Raw genomic sequence first — 23,226 nt, forward strand, 5'->3', positions numbered from 1 at the left:
TAATTTACTCATTATTAAATGAGTTACCAGCCGTGATATTTCACAATTCATTCATGTAATGTGACATGACATGATATTCAAAATGGCCGCGGTCAAATAGAATCACATACGAAAATAGAGTGGTAAATTGCATCAATTGAACGACACTTGAGACGGTAATTTATGCGGAGCACAGATGATGTATGGAATGTTCCAGAGGTTACGATTGGAACGGTTTTGACGTTTAACGATTCGAATTTTGAATTATGATAGCTATAGCAGAGACAATAGAGTATAGTGGGTGACAGGTGGGCGAAGGGAAAAATGGAATATATTTGAATAGGGTTTCGATTTTCGTGCGAATGACTATTTGAACACCGAATTATAATTTTGTAAACATGGTGTTGAAAGATTCTGGCGATTAAATACTAGTCAAATACTACTACTACTCAAATATTTTAAGTTTTATATCAGTTGACCAATAAAATAAAATAATAAATGAACCTCACATCATGCCATAACTCCGATCTATGTCCTATATGTCCTAATGCGTGGAAATTCCAATAAGAAATTGATATAACTCTATTCTACAATGTACAATGCTCGTCATGGGAATTAAGCCTGCAGCCACGCGTTTCATTTTGTTCTAAACCACTAGTGCAGAGTACGCAAGCTTTCTTATTTTTATTTGTGTGACTTCACGTTGTCCCACGGTACACTTTCTACAAAAAATATCTTTCTCTTCATATCGGTCCAGTATAAATTTGACCAAAAACGCCTTACTCTAGTAGTATACGATATATTAGTATACATTTACTGTAGAAACTGCATAAAAATGATTCATCGGTTTTGTTATGTGCTCGTACTATATTTATAGCACAAACATATAATTAGAAAAACAATAATTGTCACCAAGTAGTTCATACTAGTCTCTCAACTTGTTAATTACCAGTTTTAACTGTGCGTTAATTGAAATAAACTACTTTAACGACACCGTTAATTGTATACCACGCTTCCACTATCGTTGAAAATTATGCATTTACCGCCGTAATACATTTCTCGGTTATGGTTTGTTATAAAATAATTAAATTTCTACTTTTTTTCCATATAATTTTTATTACACAGATATTTTATTTTAAATAAATTTTCGTTTTCAAATTGAAATAACAAATTTACTGAATAATCAAATCGATTAAAAGGTAATCGATGAATTTTCAGAAATTACCGAACAACCGGAAAGACCGGTAATTATCGATAATACACATCACATTCCTGGCATCATTTTAAAAATAGAACAACGATAATTGCGTAGTGGGTTTCAGCGTAATTGCATTAAAGAGGCCCTAGGGAATTAACATACGGATGTGAACTCAATTGATACTTTATAAATACAGCTACAACGTAGAACGGTTTGTTTGTTTACAATTATACACAAGGTCGTTCATTAAATACTACTCTTCATACGTATATTTTGATGAAATTGATTCGATAGACTTTTTTATGTGTAAACACTACTGTATTTGTATTATGTAGATAATAAAACGCGCATTAAATGTAGATTTGCATAAATAAATATAACATGACAACACAATTTTGTTAAATTCTAGAATAAAGTGTGTGTTATACATCTAATAAATATAATTAAGTACGTAAAAAAGAACTTAATTTATTTTATCTCTTTATTATATTGTTAAATTTTGATTTTTTGTTAATTTTGCTATATGTATAAGTAATGAAAATATAAAAAAGCCATAATTAATGAAGTTATACCTTGTTTAATGGTTTATAAAAATAATAGTCAGTGACTCGATGTTTAAATTTATTCTTCCAAACACAAGTTCCGATATAAAGGATGTTTTGGCTCAAATTCAATAATAATTTGAATATTGGAGATTGAAATAAAATTTTCCGCTGATATGTTTACGACAAAATGTAGGCAGAGTGTGGGTGCATAAAAATATCGAGATAACCAAATTTTTTTCCTGCTTTACTGGGGACGTCATTTTTGTTTTTTTTTCTCTCATTAGTTCGAAAATCTCAAGTACAATAATTCCTTGTGAAAATAAAATTAATAAGTCTCCATATTGAGTATAGGCTGTTTATCAGTGCATCAGATCATTCCTCTTTTATTCGTCGTTGCTCAATATGTTTATAGTTTTTGTCTCAAGCGTCTCTAAAACTGATTGTCCTGTACTTATATTTCGTTGCCTGTACTTATTTTTCCTTTCAAAAATCGATTTACAAGTAGTATAAGTTTTTTGTCGGCCATAACCTGCCCCATTTAGCTATCCTCATTTACACACAATCGAGTTGTTATCTTCGCATCAGATTTGCACAGCAGATGAACTCATATCGCCCCCGTTTGTAACGCGCGCTATATTTAGCCCGCATCCGCCGGTGCTGGCAACTAAACCCGTTTAAAGGGGTAATAGCTGGTGTTGTTGTTGAATCTGCCAATTGCAATTCGCTTGTGTCGGTTGCAACATTTTATTGCGGCTTTTGCTAGTGACTAGAGAATTTTTAGGCACTGATTTTGATGGCGTTGTATGCTTGTCGTAGATTTTCATGTAGAACGTTTGTTTGTATCGCTAATACATGCGGTTTAAATGTATTCATTAGATGCAGACATGGTGTGTTTAACATTTTGGCTATATAAGGATAGCTATCAGCCAAAGCAATTATTTACACACGAATAGGCTGAGTGAACCAAACTTGCTTAATCTGGTTAAATATTTACATGGAATTATAGCTATGTCCAAGTTTATCTGTGAATTGAGTTACGGCTGTCTGTGGGCAGGTTTCTTATAGGTATACCGTATAGGGCATATTTTAATGTAAATATTACTAAAAGATAAGCAAGATAAAATATGCATATAACTCAAAATCTTCATACGGGATCGTACGGGATTTTGCTATCTGATATTGATTGATTCTGCCAGTATGAAGTATACAATGTATATTAATTGTTGTAAGAATGGTTTTGTCGCTTGCAATTTTGTAAAGGTTTTTCTTTACTTTGAACATTAAGGCAGCAAAACAATGTGCCATGTGTGGCATTGTGGTATTGTGTGCAATAAGATACAATTTTGCAAAAGTCGTAAATATAGTTCTTCTTTAATGTATCACGACTCTAGATCAAGGTTAGGAATAATTTTTTCGACAAAAAATGGATACGCGTGACATTGATTTCGATGTAGATTTATTTCATTTGCCAGGGTTCTGAGCAGAGTACAGTTAACACGTGCATCGAATAGCAAATGTAATACCCGCTATGTAAGACTCGACCATGGAAATATTATACGGTTTCCACAAGAGCATTGACTTTATTATGACTATAGTGTCTTTCTAATAGAATATCTGAAACGTTGACGGATAAGTTTATAAGTATAGAGTGTGGTACCGTTATGAATAAATGTCAGATCTTAGAAATGGTGACCTTATGGTGCCAGTAATTCGGCTAGGAACTCCTACATTAGAAAACCCACCCAAGTTATTTCTTGCCTATGTAACTAAGCTTCGTTCTGAATATTTTTAAATATTAAAATTTTATTACATTTTGCAAAAGTTATCATAAAAAACCGACCTTGAATTTAGCGAAAATAAGCAAATTCTAGAGTCTAGTCGTGCCAATTCTTTATCTAAGTTTGAAGATCTATTAAATTGTGAACACGTATACGTAAGATACGTATAAAGATTACACACGATGTTTTTCACAGCACCTTAGCTATGTTTGCTGGTATATTTCCACTAATCCAATTAACGTCGGATTGAACCGACTAAAACCGTGAACACGGCTAACACCCTTATTCATCGTTAATTTGTATTGTAGTTGACACAATTCGAACTCGTAACAAGCCGTCATTGCAATTATCACCTTTTTGCAGGCAAAGACAAATTAATACCAAACAAAACCAGATTTGTGTAAATAATTAATTTATTATTTACGTCAATTGGTAGAACTTGTAACGTTAGTGTAATTTTTCAGTAATAAATACTTTACGTGGTATCCTCTCATAAATTAGGATTTAGGAGTAAGGTTTTTTGCTCCTAAACTTTATTTTTTCAATGTTCATAAATGAGCGCACGATATATTTAAGGATTTTTAGTGGAGAGTATTTAAAAAGGAATTAGAATCTTGATTGAAATGCTATTACCATTTAAGATAAGTCAGTTACGTTTTTGCAATAGGTACATATAAACACCTAAATTTACCACATTTGCGCCCAATATTAAGTGGCCTAGACTAGAAGTAGTACCTTCATATTTCCAATACTAAAACAACATTATCTTCATAATCAATGTTCTACATAATTGTAGCTATGTGTGAGCATGACGATGGCGCCCATTTTATATTATTTAATACTAAAAGTAAAACATGTGATTCGTCATTAAGTACATATTGTATTGTTTAAAAAACTTCGTAACAATCTTATCCTATGCAATTTATTATTATCCAAGAGATTTAAGTGACTCAACAGTCCGCAACGATGTAAGAGTGACGGTTACAGTAGTTTACAATGTTGTCGGAGGTCATGCCTCAAAGTTTGTTACGCAGTACACTACAGAAGTGATTTACAGTGATACTAACCCGTTGGCAAGTAGTACATAACCGGTAACGTCAATTTTAATACAAAAACTAGTTCATGTCGGTTACCAACAAATTGGTTCTCAATTGGCCGAAAGTGCATGACGGCGATCATTACGTACAATTTGTATCCGGTCCTTTGCCGATTCGTCTGAACAATTTGAAGAAGCGGTATCAAGCACTTACATCTTAAAATAATAATCAATTATCTGTGTAGTTTCTATTAGTTAAATATGATTCATCGAAACGACAGTGAAACCGAATCGATAAAATGCAACACAGTTCCTCCTTCAGTTTCTCACTAGTCGCGTGACGTTCAATGCACTAAACAAAAGCCGGCCGCGGCCTACGCGAACCGATTCGAACCGGTTTTGATCCAATCGACTAGCGCGCCTCACTCGCGGCCAATCAGCGCCCATGCTAGTCAGTCGTTCTCGTCCCGTCATATGTCACGTACTCCTTTGTTTTTATTTCCCGATATTTCTCTGCATAATCGCAAGCTTTCGAAAAGTTACATCGATCATAGCTATTAAATAATTGTAATAGTGTATTTTGTTGTAATATCGCAACGCGAAGTGACATTCAGTGCGAGGCGGTCGTTGAATAATGTTGGACAAGTGAAAAGTCGGTGGTGTACTTTTGTTCAGTGTTCATACCGTATACATAACCAATGGTTGTTGAAGTGGTGAGCGGTCCAGCTATGGTTGTATCTAGCGGCGCAGCATATCGCATCGGTTCCGGCGCGTTTATCTTCTTCAATTTGACCAGACAGGACTACAGCTGACGAGTATTATGCTCGTTTTCGAGCAAAGACTTAGTGCCAGGCATGTGAGCCGGGGGGTAGTGCTCCGAGCGCGGCTTGTTCACGGCGTCGAAGCGAGGGGCTGGCGCATGAAGTTCTCGCTGCTCAAGGCTGAGGTGGAAGTCGAGGCCGAGCCCGAAACGTACATCGAGATTGCGAGACGGCTGAAGGCGGCCAACATAAGCGTTAGACCGTCCCGACTGCGCTTACCGTAAATATCCAGTTTTTACTGAATTTTTGTTGATGTTTTACGTCGTTGTGGCTTTGATTTGTTGCGAAACGTTCAAATTGAATAAACACAGATGTTTTGAGTTCACAACACAAACACATTGAACGTATAATTTAAGAATAGACGATGTGATTATGATGTGATGTACTTACATAGGATGTATAGAATGGTAGAGCCATAGTGATCGGGGTCACTATAATTAGTAGCTAAGTGGATGATTATTGTCCATAGGTACCTTGGATTGCTTCATATGCATTTGATTCAAAAGTATAGTCTATGAGGAAACAGTTTGAAGTACTAGCTTACATTATTATTTAATATTTATTATTACCTTCTAGGGAAGCGCGTACCATCTTAGACCACATCTCAGCTTAACATCACTCGAGATTGTGGTCAAGCTCTTCCCTATTGACAATAAAAAAATAAAAAGAAATTACCTAGTTATTGTTAGGTGATATTCTTCTGTGGCTAGGTTGGATATAGGTATAAATCTATGTTTTAATAGGTTTATACCTAACTAGTTGAGGCGATCATCGAGTTTGTATAATTTATGTCAATGTATTGTTACTCAATAAATGATTTTTATTTTTATTTATTATTTATTTAATATGTAGTAATTTATACATTGTAACTACCATAATATTGCTTGTGGTTCATTCTTAACAAGCTGAGAAAGTGCAATTTTTCCCATGGCCCTATTGGTTATAGCATGAATTTATATTGCACTAGATTTCCTGAGGCTTGTATTAAAAATATTATGGCTTTATAAATTATATAACTACTGCCTCGAGAACCACCTATCCATTTAAAAAAACTTCATCTAAATCTGTTATGTAGTTTTTAGGATCTAAGCATACATAGGGATGAACAGACGGTTATAGCAGCTTTGTTTTATACTATGTAGTGAGGCTTACTTAATAAATAGACTATATACAAAAATAAAATTACTCATAGATTTACTCATGAATACAAACACATTATCTTACAGTAAAACAGTTTTAGAAATTAAGTATTGATAAAAAAAACCCATAGAAATACCTACATTAAAAACACAAATAAGTTTGTTACAAAGATGTTAGTAGGTAGCATACATTTTAACAAAGTTTTAATCATAAGACTATTCTTATAAGAAAAAATACTTTGAAAAATAGATTATTTTGTCTAAATATAATCTTGTTTCTTATTAATCTGATTCATATCTAACTATTAATATCCATGCTAGTGCTTATCTTAAGATATCAATGATTATGAAAGATAGGGGTACCCATTAATCCATAGGTTATATGTTAATTTGACCGCCTCCTCGGTACAGTGGTTGACGCGTGACTATAACACCGAGGGGTCCTGGGTTGGATTCCCGGTGGAGATGAAGAAAAACAAATTTTCTTGGTCTGGTAGGACACAGAAGGCTGATGACCTACTTGTTCCTAAAGAAAATCGATCAGTGAAACAGATTTATAATGCATCTGCCCCTTACCCCACTAGGGGACATGGGACTTCGCTTTATATGTTAATTTGAAGCCTAATTTGCCAACCACCTTTGTTGAGGAGCGACGAGCGGCCAGACAACGAGGCGTCCGGCTCGCGTTGAACGCGCGGAACCGGAACTAAACCCGGTAGTCGACGGCGCGCGCGTAGGCGACGGCGGGGGTGCTTCCGTCCCGCAATATCGTTTCCCACGGCTGTTTAGCCACCTATGTTATTATACCATTGTAAATTGTTTAAATAAAGTGAGATTTTGTTGTAAATTTGAGATCAAGTTTGGAGGAATAAAAGCTATCAAGGAAGAAACTGAGTTTTCATCAACCTACATACAGTCCACAATATTCAGTGGTCCATCGAGCACCGGATCAAAAGTACGAGCGAGCTGAAACCCTACTGGAAGAAGAAGCCATCGATATCTACGGGTTAATATCGAAGCATGGTCGTCACACGCAGCCAGGGCGAAGCCGCGGACATGGAAGACCGGGCTATGGAGCAAGTGCGGCAGGAGAGGGCTCGACGCTTAATACTCGACCCTCCGGCCTCACCGTCGGAGTTGAGGACTACCACAGCCACCGAGTCGGCTGACGTAGCGCAACCACGGCGGCGATCACCTACAAGGTCCGTCAGATCGGCACGGTCCACGGGGAGCACGGCCACACGAATTAAAATGGCGGAATTAGAGGCGGCGGAAAAACTCGCGGCCATTCACCGCAAGGAGCTCGAGCTTGAAAAAGAGCTCGTAAAGAAGCGTCTTCAAGTCGAGGTGTCGGCAATAGAGGAAGAAAATCTACAAGAAGACACCACCACCGCACAAGATGAACATCAGAAGGTGGACGACTGGCTACAGGCGAACCCCATAAACACACGGGGGGAGCCGAACAAAGACGAAAGACAGCTACGGTTCGGCGTGCAACGAGGGCGATCTCCCACGCCGACTAAGTCCCGAACGGGCATCGAACAGTTAGCAGCGTCGTTAGAGAAAATGGCACGACCGCGGCTGCGCCACGTAGAGCTCCCAATATACGCGGGCGCTATTGAAGAGTGGCTGCCGTTTCGCGCTGCATTCAAAGACACGACAGAAATGTACAACGTCTCAGACGCGGAAAATATTCAACGATTACGCTCGTGTCTGAGAGGCGAAGCAAGAGACGCCGTGGCGGCATTACTACACACCGCGACGTCGCCTGCACTGATAATCCGAACACTCGAACAATGCTTCGGACGGCCGGAGATACTCATCGATAGAGCATTGGACGAATTAAAGAAAATGCCGAGGCCGGGGACATCGGCGAAAGAATTGAATAGCCTCGCCGTTAAGCTACAGAATATAGTCTGCACAATACAAACGATCGACCGCAAAGGATATCTATTTAATCCAATGCTAGCGAGAGAGGTGTTGGACAAGCTAAGTCCACATATTCGATCGCGTTGGTGCGACTATGCGTTCACACAAGAGGGAACGATAGATCCAGAAATCATCGTGCTATCTCGCTTCCTCATGCGAGAGGCAGATCAGGCGCTGCGATACACGTACGCGCCTATGAGCAACGCTACGACAACAACGTCGAAACCTGCGTCACGAAGGAAAACTGCAGTCTTCAATATTGTATCAACAAATGAAGAAAAGAAAGAAAAAACATGTCCGTGTTGTGGGCGTGACCACGAACTCACTGCGTGCCCGCAATACACAAAACTCAGCGTAAACGAGCGATGGGCGCTAGTAAAACAAAAGGGAATTTGTTTTAAATGTGCTACAAGGAAGCACAGACGCAATTTCTGTAAGGCGAAGTTGTGCGGCGTAAACGAATGCCAGCGCTCACATCATTCGTCATTGCATAACGAAGCACCGAGGGAGGAGCCGTCGACACCTGCGGAAGAAACCGTTATGTCAGTTGCGGACCGCGCAACTACACATCGACGCAGCGTGTTACTGAAGATGTGTCCCGTCACCGTGGTTGGTCCACGGGGGGAGATCAAAACTCATGCGCTATTGGATGAGGGATCGACTATATCTCTCATAGACGAGGATATCGCTCGTCAAATCGGCGCAGAGGGCCCCACATTGCCTCTTTGCATACACGGGGCGAACATGGAACAAAATGAGAAAAGCAGCAAATTAGTTTCCATTCAACTAAAAGGAAACAACGAAGACATCACACACACGGTGAAAGCGCGAACGATGAAAAATCTAAAACTTCATCAACAAGCCATACCGAACTCGCTTCTCCGGTATGAACATTTGCGCGACATACCCACCGATGAAGTGTGTTACGAACGAGCGCACGCGGGCCTGCTAATTGGTACAGATCACTGGGAATGCATCGTATCGCGTGAGCTGCGCACGGGCGGTCCCGACGAACCGGCCGCGTCAAGAACACAACTCGGCTGGGTGGTGCACGGAACCGCACCTCAGAGAGCACTTATAAACAAAAATAATGTGCTACACGTGCACGATAGCGAGCATCAACAACAACTCGACGAGCGACTGCACGACATGGTCGCCGAACATTTCAAAATAGAAGCCTTATGCATCGCTAACAAACCACGCATTAGCGACGCCGACGCAAGAGCCACAGAGATAGTTCAACAAACTATAAAACAAATAGAAAATGGTTATGAAGTCGGACTACCGTGGAAAAGAGACAACACTATCATGCCTCTCAGCTACAACAACGCGCTTCGTCGCCTAACAAACATCGAAAGGAAAATGGACGCGTCACCGGAGTTTGCCGACGAGTACACGCGACAAATAAATAATTTATTTGCAAAAGGATACGCGGTACCGTGCGACGGATCGGAAGCAAAAAGCAACGTGTGTTGGTACTTGCCGCATTTTGCCGTTACCAACCCGAACAAGCCCGGCAAACACAGACTCGTGTTCGATGCGGCGGCGAAAAGCTACGGAGTTTGTCTCAACGACGAGTTGTTAGAGGGACCCGACATGTTGCTATCTCTACCGGGCATACTCTTCCGGTTTAGAGAAGGAAGCGTGGCAGTAACAGCGGACGTGCAAGAAATGTTCTTACGAATCAAGATTCGCCCTGAAGATCAGCCTGCACAACAATTTCTGTGGAGAGGTGATAAGCGTGATTCACCACCGCAACAGTACAAGATGACATCGATGATCTTCGGCGCAGCGAGCTCGCCATTCATGGCACACTACGTGCGTAATCATAACGCACAAACCCACGCCAAAAAGTATCCGTTGGCGTGGGAGGCTATCACAAACGGCCATTATATGGACGACATGGTCGTTAGCTACGACAACGTAGAAGAGGCGTGCAGAGCCGTAGAAGAAACAAGAAAAGTGCACGCTGTGGCAGGCTTCACATTGCGTGGGTGGAGCGCGAGTAACGAGTGCGTATTGCGAAATATACCGCAAGAGCTGCTCGCCACCGCGCCGACTCAGCTAGGCGGCTCACAACCAACGCCCAAAATACTCGGCCTCATATGGGACGCCGTACGAGACGAATTGGGATTCAATACATCTATGAATCGCGTGCCGGCGGAGGTGCGAGAGCGAGAGCGACCGCCGACAAAGAGGGAAGCACTCAGCGCTGTCATGTCTATCTACGACCCGCTGGGACTTCTAAGCCACTTCACTATACGGGCGAAGATTATACTACAAAGCTTGTGGCGCCTTCAGATATCGTGGGACGAAGCGATACCGGCAGAGGAGGGCGAGTTATTTGCGGATTGGCTTGCACAATTGAAACAAGTCAGCAAGCTACGCCTACGACGGTGCTACGACGCTACGAAGGCGCGGGGCGTCGAGCTACATGTTTTCTGTGACGCGAGCGAACAGGCCTACGCTGCAGTCGCGTATTGGCGTACGCTCAAAGACGACGGCAGCTACAACATCAAATTGATTGCGGCTAAAGCAAAGGTAGCTCCCCGACGCACACAAACCATACCGCGTCTAGAGCTACAAGCGGCGGTTATCGGCGCGAGACTCGCCGATACGATAAAGCGGGAACATCGCTGCGAGATCAAACGTACGGTCTATTGGACGGACTCCTCAACCGTCGTCCAATGGGTGAGGAACGATGCGAAACGCTACACTCCGTTCGTCGCACACAGGCTCGGTGAGATAGCCGAGCTAACCAACAAGACCGAGTGGCGATGGCTGCCTACGCAGCATAACGTCGCGGACGACGCTACGAGACTTTCCAACGTCGACGTAGACCTACGTAGATGGTTTTACGGACCGGATTTCCTAAACGAAGACGAAGAACGGTGGCCCGCCGAACGTGAGGAGTACGAAGAGGACGGCGTGGACGTACTACACATCGACGAGCGGCCTACCTTGTACAACTGGCTGCCAGACCCCGCACGTTTCTCAAAATACGAAACGTTAGTGCGTACTATAGCGCGTGTGTTAACCTTCATAGACGTGCGTATTAAACGCACCGCTACAAAGATGGAGTATCGCCACATTCAAAGCGCAGAGCGAATGCTCATTCAGCGCGCACAGCACGATAGCTTTGGCGACGATATAAAGAGACTACAGGAAGCGCGCTCAGTCACCAAATCGAGCAAATTATTCAAGTTAGACCCAGTATTAGAAGAAGGAATCGTGCGAGTGAGAGGGCGCATCGACGCGGCTACGGCGCCGGTCGAAACGAAGCGACCGATTATTCTAGACGGCCGACATCGAGTCACACGACTGCTAGTTCTAAAAGAACACTGCGCAGCGGGACACGCAAATAGGGAGCGTGTGACCAACGACCTAAGGCAATTGTATTGGATCATACACTTGCGACCAACAGTACGTGCCGTCGCGAGAAGCTGCGCGTTGTGTCAAGTGCGACGTACGAAACCACAAGTCCCAGCCAAAGGGGACTTGCCTCGCGCACGATTAGATGCATTTCACAGACCTTTCACTAACTGTGGAGTGGATTATTTTGGACCAATGCAAGTGAAAATTGGAAGACGGCGTGAAAAGCGGTGGGGCGCGTTATTTACATGTCTCACGTCACGCGCCGTACACATCGAAATCGTCGCATCGCTGTCTACCGACTCCGCAATCATGGCGCTAAGACGTATGGCGGCGCGTAGAGGCTGGCCGCGTCTCATTTACTCTGACAATGGGACTAACTTCAAAGGCGCCAGTGAAGAATTAAAGAAAGCACACGGCGAGTGGGCAGCGGCACTGAGCGAAGAAGCGTTGCGACACCGCACCGAGTGGCGTTTCATACCGCCGGGCGCGCCGAATCAAGGCGGCGCGTGGGAGCGGCTAGTACGCTCCATCAAGACGGCGCTCGGCGCTACGCTTCACGAGAGGGCCCCCAGCGAGGAGTTACTACACACGCTACTTACGGAGGCCGAGTTTTCCGTCAACGCACGACCGTTGACGCATGTGAGCGTCGACCCGCACGACCCGGAGGCGCTTACGCCTAACCATTTCCTGTTGGGCTCATCGGCGGGCCTACCTACGACGACACAATGCGACGTGCAAGACCGGCAGATGTGGCGAGCGAGTCAAGCGCTCGCGAATCATTTCTGGCACCGCTGGGTGAAAGAGTATTTACCCACGCTGGTACCACGCGGCGAGCCACGAAACACAGCAAGGCGCGTACTGGAAGGCGACGTGGTTGTAATCATGGACCACACGTTGCCCCGCAACACATGGCCGATGGGTGTCGTAGTGCGCACTCATGCCGGCCCCGATGGCGCTGTGCGGGTGGCAGAGGTACGAACAAGGAGCGGCGTGTTTAGAAGACCTGTAAGCAAGCTCGTCGTCGTGGCCAAGGAGGCTACGCATGCTACGCCGGGGGGAGAGCTGTTGAGGAGCGACGAGCGGCCAGACAACGAGGCGTCCGGCTCGCGTTGAACGCGCGGAACCGGAACTAAACCCGGTAGTCGACGGCGCGCGCGTAGGCGACGGCGGGGGTGCTTCCGTCCCGCAATATCGTTTCCCACGGCTGTTTAGCCACCTATGTTATTATACCATTGTAAATTGTTTAAATAAAGTGAGATTTTGTTGTAAATTTGAGATCAAGTTTGGAGGAATAAAAGCTATCAAGGAAGAAACTGAGTTTTCATCAACCTACATACAGTCCACAATAACCTTAGTTTCCATAGTTTTTATAGAGATCATAAAATTATAAAGATAGATATTTTCAACATTATTTTGATACATAATAACTAGCTTCTCTATATTAATAATAGGTTCAGTACCTTCAGAGATATATAAAAATTAAAAAATACAAATTTATTAACTTTATTCATTACAAATGGTCCGCTTCGTCTTCACCTGTGGCACATAGGTAGATAAAAATATTTCTCTTTATAAGAACCTTCCTTAATAAATAAATTGAAGGAATATTATAAGGAATTAAATAAATTGGTTCAGCCGTAATCATTCATTATTATATTATAGGATTATATTAGTGTAGCGATGTTACAGGTAGATCTTAAGTGGAAATTTTTTTCTTTTCTGGTCTGGCAAGTTTTAATTCAAAATTTAATAAATTTCCTGTTAGGTAAATGATGCAAACATTTAAATTAGAATACATTTTTGAGTTTGGATGTTTGTTACTCTTCACACAAAAACAGACAATCTGTATGAAATTGTGTACAGAGATAGATCATAGTCTGTATACATATATACATAGGCTACTTTAAATAAATAAATAAATAAATATTATAGGACATTATTACACAAATCGAACCAGTCCCACAGTAAAAAATCCACACTTTGATAAAACAGTAAAAAAATCGATCACTCAGCGGGATTCGAACCCGCGTCTTACCATGCTGGGGCGACGCCTGACCTCTCAGCTACCCCTGATCCCACCAGAACAATTAAAAATTTCTATTCTTTAAAAATTTCTTTGGCTATTAATTATTACGCAGCTGCAGGTACCATACAAGTAAAGCCACAGGCTACAGCTAGTGCTTTAAATATCTATCTAATAAATGATATTTTGTTCCAGCACCACACCAAAAGTGACTAGTCCAGTGCTCGTCAATAAGCCTGCGTTGTCACAACCATGTAAGTATATTATATCTTCTCTATTATATATTATACTAGCGACCCGCCCGCGACTTCGCCCGCTTTGTCAAAACCTAATAAATGATATATATACTAAAACCTTCCTCGAGAATCACTCTTAACTATTAAAAAAACCGCATCATAATCCGTTGCGTAGTTTTAAAGATATAAGCATACAAAGGGATATAGGGACAGAGAAAGTGACTTTGTTTTATACTATGCAGTGAAAATTCTCGTGTCACAATGTTAGTTACCATACTCCTCTGAAATGGCTGGACTGATTCACAGGAATTTTGTATGCTAATTGGGTAGATCTGACAATAGGCCAATATCTATTTTTCACATCCCTAAGTGATAAGAGTACGGCAGAACAATGTTTGCTGGGACAGCTAGTATAACATAAAAAGGAAATTTGTATTTTCATACCATTTATAAGTTTCATCACCATTTTATCAAGAATGGCTGAACAGATTTTGGTGTAATAAATAAATATTTGAGGTCACTTTTTGTTTGTTTTTCTACATTTAAACAATAAACTAAATTTAGTACAACATTTGGTTATAAAATGCAGTTGAAATAACATTGCTTTTAGCTAATAAGGTGACATACATTCGTTTTAATGAATAAGGTGACGTTAACATTTTTTTATTTAATTTAAATTTCCTTATTTTAACACGTTTTTATTAGATACACCTGTATATCAGGGTTTATTAAGACTCGATTTTGCAATTTAAACAGACTAATTTTATTCAAACTTTGTACACTTATCCAGGTTATATTATAACAAAAAAAAATTCACGAATTTATCTTACTTGAATAAACTTTTTTTTTTTTTTAACTGTATTTTTTTATTACAGCTCTCATCACATCAACCAACCGGATGAAACCTCTATACTGCCAAGAGTGAGTATTAAGAACTTTTGAACCCTTTTTAAAGGAAGCCAAACTGTTTGACAAGTGATAGCTGTTTCATGAATGCTTACACTATTATGTTATTTTAATTGTTATTGTTATTATTCTCTAGGATTTTGATTTAGAATTAAGTTAGATCGCAGCTATATTAATAAACTAGCTGAGGCCCGCGGTTTTACCCGCGTTGCTCCACTCCTATTGGTCTAAGCGTGATAAGATATAGCCTATAATCTTCCTCGCTAAATGGACTACCATCTAACACTGAAAGAATTTCAAATTGGACTTGTAGTTTCTGACATAAGCGCTGTAAATCAAACAAACATACACATTCTTCAACTTTGTTATATCAGTAAAGATGTGAGTGATATTGTGTGTATCGAAAGTCGAAACCTAACAAGACCCAATAGTTGTTGCCCTGTTCTCCAATTTTATTTTGCGTTTCATTAGAACCTTCTAGAAATCGATAGAAAACGAAAAATGTAATCTACATATGTATAAGGAAATACGGATTCATTTACATTAAAAATTTACATTTTGGATTGTCTGCTTTTTTGAAAATGTAATTTAATATATTATGAATATAAAATTGGTCTAAAACATTATACAATGAACATTTTGAAGTTAAAATATTAACACAGTTGAGTTTTTTTGCAAATTTTATAATAACTTGTTTGACTTCTTTTAATAACGTAGATTTTTTTACATTTTTAATTTAAAAATTCATCTAGGAAATGAAGTAAATTTATCTCGGCTCAAAAAATTTTAATATACTTGCAAAAATTATGCCAAGTTACTTTTATTGTTCATTGTAAAATAAAAACAGTTTGTATTTGATGATGGATGGCTTTTTTCATGTTTCTTCCTCTTTCACATATAAACGGCTGTTCAAATCTGGCTAAAATTTGGCACTTTAATTATTGCACATTTATAAAAAATCGGTGACAATAGAATAATTTCATGAGTTTAGTGTATTATCCTGAACATGAAAAATATTTACTAAATATAGTTAAGAAACGTCTTTTTTTATTCTATCACTAGCGGTCCGCCCCGTCTTCGCCCGTGGTACATATTTCGCAATAGTACGTAGTACGTACGCAGTGTATTTTTTTTTATAGCATTATGTTTCGATATTAAATACTTCTATGCGTAACGTTCCGTGGCCGGCTTCCTACTTGCGATTATTAATACAATGTGATAAGATATTTACGAAATGATAACAATAACAAAAAAAATGTGTAACCTGAATAGATAAGGAGTTGCTTTATTTAAGTTTTATGGGAAGTGTTTTATGCCTAAAAATATGGGATGATAATGGATCAAACATTCTTACTATTAGAAAAAATTTATGATAAAAATCTAATAAAGATTCTCCATTTAGTGCATCGTTTGTTTAAATTTTATTACTTATCCATAATTTTTCCAAAACGTATAAATAAATGGCTTAATAAAATTGCTGTGTTATAAGGTACTAGGTTTCCGCCCGCGGCTTCGCCCGCGCAGTAAAAGAAAAACCCGCACAATTCCCGTTCCCGTGCCCGTGGGATTTCCGGGATTGCGTCATTTTCCTGGGATAAAAAGTAGCCTATGTCCTTTCTCGGGTATCAAAATATCTCCATACCAAATTTCATGAAAATTGGTTCAGTAGTTTAGGCGTGATTGAGTAACAGACAGACTGACAGAGTTACTTTCGCATTTATAATATTAGTATGGATTAAACAATCTTTTAATTAATCTAAGTTCTGCATCACATCACAGAGTACAAAATAGTAATTCTATGATCCTAAACACGTTTCTATCGGAATATTTCCAAAAAAGTTTGAAGTGAAACTTCTTGCGCGTTGAGAGTACATTTTCAAGGTCGCGTTATGACAATACTGTCAGTTTTGCTATCTTTGAATCTTGTTAAAGAAGTTTCACTTCTGACACGTGCTCGGAGCACACGCTCCTTTTTTCTAGGTACTTGTTTATTTATTAGGTATTTTATTTATATTTTTTTGTCACAGTGGTGGCGAGGTGAAGGTAGCGGCGCCGGCTTGCCATTCGCCCGGCGCCATTTTGCCCGACTTGCCAAATGCACCGGAAGATGCCGACAAGGTTTGTTGTTTCATACATACATACATACACACATAGTACATGTTTCCATACATATCTATTGTTGATTTGCTTCTGTAGTGGATCGTAATGATGACATTTTTATATTATTCAAGTAAAATATATACCTACGTGTATCCATACTGTGTATTGACCGCCTCCTTGGTACAGTGGTGGACGCGTGCGGCGTGAGCGTAGCACCGAGGGGTCCTGGGTTCGATTCCCGGTGGAGACGAAGAAAAAAAAATGTCTCGGTCTGGTAGGACACAGAAGACTGATCACCTACTTGTCCCTAAAAGAAAATCGATCAGTGAAACAGATGTATAATGCATCTGCCCCACGTCTAGGGGACATGGGACTTCACTTTTTGTATCCATACTGTATCTTAGTAATCCAAATGTGTTTAGTATCGTGTTAACAACTTTTAAATAGGTCACCGACTTCACTATTGAGATGTAAATAGATTTTCTATTTTTAATTTTGTTCTAATTTGGTGTACTTTAACTCCACTTTCCAGTTTTGCAGTCTAGACTATAATTTGTAGTTTTTACTTGCTTTTTCTAGATGTGTGTTTGTTTCAAACTTTGGCTAAAATAGAGTTTCCACATAAATTGAAACAAATGTTTTGTGTAGTAGTTTTTGTACGGTGTAAATTAAATTTTGTACATGTAAGAAGAATATTTTCTAACTCATTCCAACCTAAATGCCTGCAAATTCGTCCAAATCCGTCAAGTAGTTTTAAGTGACAAACGTCCATCCATCCATCAAACTTTGCATACTTACAAATTAGTTAAAAAGTAAACTCAAACTCAAGCATTTATTTATTCAATTAGACTTCTTCGAGAAGCACTTTTGAAACGTCATATTTTTACATATTTTTAATACCACGATTCGGAAAGCAGTATCTATGGAGAAGAACCGTCAAGAAATTCCATAGTAATAGTAAGTGATGAAATAACTACACAAAAACATGTTTTTTTACGTGTTTTTCTATCACTTGCAGAACAACGGTCTATGCAAGGACGCATCGTCATCCGACACTCAGGCGTGGCTCGCGCGGCACCGCTTCGCTCAGCACGCGGCCACGTTTGCCAACTTTTCTGGTGCCGATTTGTTGAGGTATTTATTGTATGTACTATAGTGGCGCTATAGCGATCCGCCCCGGCTTCGCCCGTGGTACCTACATGTTTAAACTATCCTATCTCTCAAGTTGGATCGAACTGCACATGGTGTGCGAATTTTATTATAATCGGTTAAGTGGTTTAGGAGTCCATTGAGGACAAACATTGTGACACGAGATTTATATATATTAAGATAAACTATCATGGAGATACATGAAGACAGTGTTTTTGTTATTTTTTGAAATTGTCTATCTATATGATTTAATTTTGTTACAGATTGTCCCGAGATGATATAATACAGATCTGCGGATTAGCGGACGGCATTCGTCTGTATAACGCTTTGCATGCCAAGTGAGTAAATACATAATATTATGCACTTGCAAATTATATGCTGCACTGCATGTGGAAACTGCTCAATGGAATTCTTTATACGCTATTTTTTTAACCTGCGCATATTTTTTTCTAAGAAATGTATTTGCCTAGAAAATATAGTATATTTTGTGACACCCCTGACTGATAAACAATCCGCCGATTTTTGCCACCTACACGTTTGCTCACTTTTGAGATTGTCGTCAACATAATTATTGCTCGCATAAACGGAGCAGTATGTAAACATTCACTTTAAGAAAAAATCCAATGATACGTTGTTTAATTATCTGTAGCGTAATTATACTCCATACAAAATTATAAGTTCCATTGAGAATAGCGTATAAATGCGGGACATCCAATAATATGTTTCGTCTCTAAACGATAAGCCTATATAACCAACCTATAATTGTAACTTTCTAATTGATATTGTCTCATATACAGGCGCATCGAGCCCCGGCTCACTGTGTACGTGTGCGCGGGCGGTACCGCTACAGGTACAGGTACAGGTACAGGTACCGGTACAGGTACAGGTGGCGTGTACAGCGCTCTGTACCTGCACGCGTGCCGTGCCGCCGAACTGCTGGCGAAACTGCGCGCACTGCCACATGCCGCCGCTAAGGTATACAACAGATATACATATAGACATACACACGTCACACAGATAAACACACATACAGCCTAGATGCACAAGCGCCGCCAAGGTATACAAACGCACATAGAAACAGACATACAGATACATATGATGTGCATGCAGACATACATACAGATATACAGATAGACGCTCACTAACTTGCAGTTACATAGATAGACACGTGCCGCTAAGGTATACAGGCACAGACATATAATATATAAACACACAGAAAGATATACATTCAGTCAGTCAGATACGCAGAAAAACGGTCATACTGGACAAACAAGAGATAGATTTAAGTGCAGACTGTATTTATATCTATCAAATGGCGCGTCAAACACAATATAATATGAAATTATGAACAAAAACACAACAGAATATCAACCAAATACCTTTGTAGATGATCAAAATGATTTGATTTGATTTTTTTTTCATTCAAACAAAAATATACACGTTTCTACCAAGTCAGGTGCCCTTTAAATTTTTCTTAAATAAAATACATATATAATATAATAAACACTATATATATAAACACTATATTATAATGAAATCGAAAATAATTTTTAATAATATTTATTTTTTGCAGGATTGCGACACGGTTCTGGTATCCGGGCCGAACGGGGCCAGAGTTCGTCTGACGGACGAACTAGTTCGACACTTGCCAGACAGTTCGACCTACCGGCTCGAACTTATCGAAGATAACGCTCTGTTGCTTAGCCCTACTAGTAACTAGAGATCTCAGTGAGGTGGAATTGGTCGGGATTGGTACAGCCGTTGATGTGGTATAAGTGGGTGGGATAGTTTTATAAAAAATTCGATTTGGGAGTTGTTTTAACAGATGAGTTAAATAAATGTTAAAATGTTGGGTAGGTGGAGGAATTTAAGAGTTTGTGACCATTAAAGTGTGTTAAGCGCATCAGAATTTGTTCAGTTAATGTTGATATACCAGAATCATGTAAAATTGGCAATTTATTATTCTTTTTTTTTTGTTTGTAAAATTTAATGAAATTGTAAAATTCGTCAAATTTAAGACAAATATTGAAATGCGAATGAGAGTAGAGGTTTTGGAACTATGTCATTACGTAACATTATAGTGATAAAAATATCAGTATCTGTTATCTATTTAAGTGATAGAAATATCACTTACACTATTATTAAGACAGAATATCACTAATAGTGATAATTTATCTAAATAACTTACCTCATACTCAAGAGATACTTGACTTTAAGTTACTGCTAAGTGATAGTCTTTGAGTAATACTCAAGTTAAGTATGGTTTGAGTTGAATTCAGAACTCAAAAATGAGTAAGTTTCCTGGGACAAATCTTACAAATGGAAGTGACCTTAAATTTGTGCCTTGCAGTATAATATAACTCAACAAAAAATCTAAAATTTTATATGTATTTTTAATATCATATATAGTATAAAAATATTGGAAAGTTATTTAGTTTGAATATTGATGATCATGATGATTTTTAGACAATAACTGACGGATAAATAATTATATTTTCATATACAAAAAAGGTGTTATTTTATTTAGGGCTGATTTTTCAATCCATGGTTAAAACTTATCCGCCCAATAAAGTATTACACGATAATATTAAAATGTCACGTAAACTGTCAAATACGGGCAATTAGAATACGTTTTTAAAATGGTAGTTTAATACGTTATTCGATTAAGGGCTGATTTTTCAATCCTTGGTTAAAATTTATTCGTCGAATAATGTATAAAACTACCATTTTAAAAACGTATTCTAATTGCCCGTATTTGACAGTTTACAGGTGACATTTTATTATTATCGTGTAATACTTTATTGGACGGATAAGTTTTATCCAAGCATTGAAAAATCGGCCCTAATAATTTTAACCAAGGATTGAAAAATCAGCCCATAAAATATTAAATGAGTGAAAATCTTTTAATTTGATGGACTCGTTGGGAGAGAGACAAAATATTTTGTAAGTACAAAGCGAAATAGTAATTGTATAAGATAGTTACAATTTAATTAATAGCCATTGTATATCAATCCCAGATATGTTACTTTTTTTTTTATAATATTATGTACTAACGTTCATCTCATTTTCCATACAACTAATATTAATTAAGGAATTGTGTTTAAAAACGTAAAATGTAGATGAAGTTTGTGGACCAATGTCATGTCTTCAAATGTAGTTTTAGATTTATAGATTTGAACTCGGCTTTGATCGAATTATGATTTTCTAAGGAAATAATATTTTTACGTGTGTTTTAAGACATTGTCTATTGAAATGGTGAAACGAATGTTCGTTGGAGGCAGGTTAATATATAAGTATAAAACTTTAGTTCATTAGATTTATCTGCAATATGAGTGCAATTTTCTTTTATTTGCCTATATTTTTATGAATTTATACGCCCTAGGCGTTGTTGTTTAGTTTTTAATGTTTAATAATTATAGGTGGTTTCGTAATTCCCGATAATGCTATCTCATTCTTTCAAATTAAATTACCCTTTGCTAGAGCGAGAGAGAACGGTGTGGTGTCTATCTCACTCTTACATTGGAAACTTGTATGTGACAGAAAGATACAGAAGATAGCGGATTACGAAACCAAAAGGTAGCACTTTATTGTGTCAAAGAATTTAGAATAAAAACGCTTACGCTTTGTTTCCTTTAGTATTTTAAGTATTGACGTACAATAAACAACTAGACTCAATGTTCAAAAATTGTCCGAAGCGAAACTCTGCCTACGCACGCAGAGTTTTATAATGAGCGATACAATAGACTTTGAACATTACTGCCACGAAATAAGGTGGTAATTTCTATGAATATTTATACGCTGCTCGGACATTTTTGATGACCTTTAATAGGCAATTGTGTGTCTAGTTGTTTATACTTTATAGTACTTTAGAAGAATAGTACACTTGTGTAAACAACCATTAAAATTTGCAATTATTTTTAATGGTTTGTTGCAGTGATATTTTAATGTTAAATATAGGTGCCTTAACAGTGCCTAAACATGTTCCAAGCGCGTTGCTATATGGAGTATTATGTTGGTAATTAGGCTAGCCATGTATTCTGTGTTGTATCAATAAATGGATATTAGTTATGTGTTGTTTTATTTAATAGAACCTAAGTGCCTAAAGAAATACTTTTAGCTATGAAATTTGCTCTGGCCAACTTTGTTTTGTCTGACCTACAGAAGTTAAAAATAAATCTCTTACTAGCATGAAAGAATGTGGGTTCGAATCCCTCCTCGTGATCAAATTTTTTCTATTCCTTATAAATTTATATCTATATCAGTATTTCAATGCCATAAAACCAAAAAATATTAAATTCAACATTTCTCTCATTTCATCTCATTTCTCAGACCTATTTTCGCAACGTATTCTAATTTCATTAAAACACTACATAACTTACACTGGTAGGCTGGGTTGGACCATGTTACTTTAGCATTTTAATAACAGACACATTAAAGTTACGGTTTTCCACAATATGAGGTGTGCCATATGACAATTTTATAGATTTCATAATTTAAACACTATAACCGTCGTGTATCTCCGGTTAAAGCTATTGTTAATGTTAAATTACTGTCGGAAGCATCAAATATAAAATGAGATGGGACTTTGATAACTTTGCTAAAAATACGATGGTGCAACCCATTTCGCTGTCACTTTAAAGTCACAGTTACTGTTATTATAGTAGAGCCAATATAATAGGCAACATTTGACGTCTATCAATTTTATCTTCATAGGGTGGTAACCTGCTTAAAAACATCGATTAAAGTGAATTAATCGATACGGACTTGAAACATTTGTCAATCGAACTTGAAACACATGTCAATAATTTATGATAATTTTTATTCCCAAGTAATCAATGCATTCGATTCTAGATGTCAGATTTCGATTTTTAGAGTAACGTCTCTGGTATTTAAAAAGAAAAAAGGTTTATTGACACAAAATTGTAGCGACGTCAGTTCTTTAAATCAGAAATTGTTCATTATGTTTAGAATGGTTTATCAGTAAAATCAAGTCCTAAAATTACTTCTATCGG

General features: G+C 38.5%; 1 protein-coding gene across 1 annotated transcript in view; it reads left to right on the plus strand.

Annotated features, from left to right (window-relative positions):
- The window catches only part of gem (transcription factor CP2 like gemini), a 43,634-nt gene extending 21,352 nt beyond the window's left edge, over positions 1 to 22,282 (plus strand). Inside the window, exons 13-19 of the mRNA XM_089712177.1 lie at positions 14,019 to 14,077; positions 14,935 to 14,980; positions 16,993 to 17,083; positions 18,084 to 18,199; positions 18,478 to 18,552; positions 19,012 to 19,189; positions 19,788 to 22,282. Of these exons, the coding sequence (XP_089568303.1) occupies positions 14,019 to 14,077; positions 14,935 to 14,980; positions 16,993 to 17,083; positions 18,084 to 18,199; positions 18,478 to 18,552; positions 19,012 to 19,189; positions 19,788 to 19,934 (712 nt within the window). The 3' untranslated portion in view covers positions 19,935 to 22,282. The remainder of the gene's footprint in view (positions 1 to 14,018; positions 14,078 to 14,934; positions 14,981 to 16,992; positions 17,084 to 18,083; positions 18,200 to 18,477; positions 18,553 to 19,011; positions 19,190 to 19,787) is intronic.
- The last annotated feature ends 944 nt before the right edge of the window (positions 22,283 to 23,226 follow it).

The sequence above is a fragment of the Colias philodice genome, chromosome 28, assembly GCF_061535455.1.
Source record: "Colias philodice isolate Cphi_HAF_F1 chromosome 28, ilColPhil1 Martin Lab GWU primary, whole genome shotgun sequence".
Classification (NCBI taxonomy): domain Eukaryota; kingdom Metazoa; phylum Arthropoda; class Insecta; order Lepidoptera; family Pieridae; genus Colias; species Colias philodice.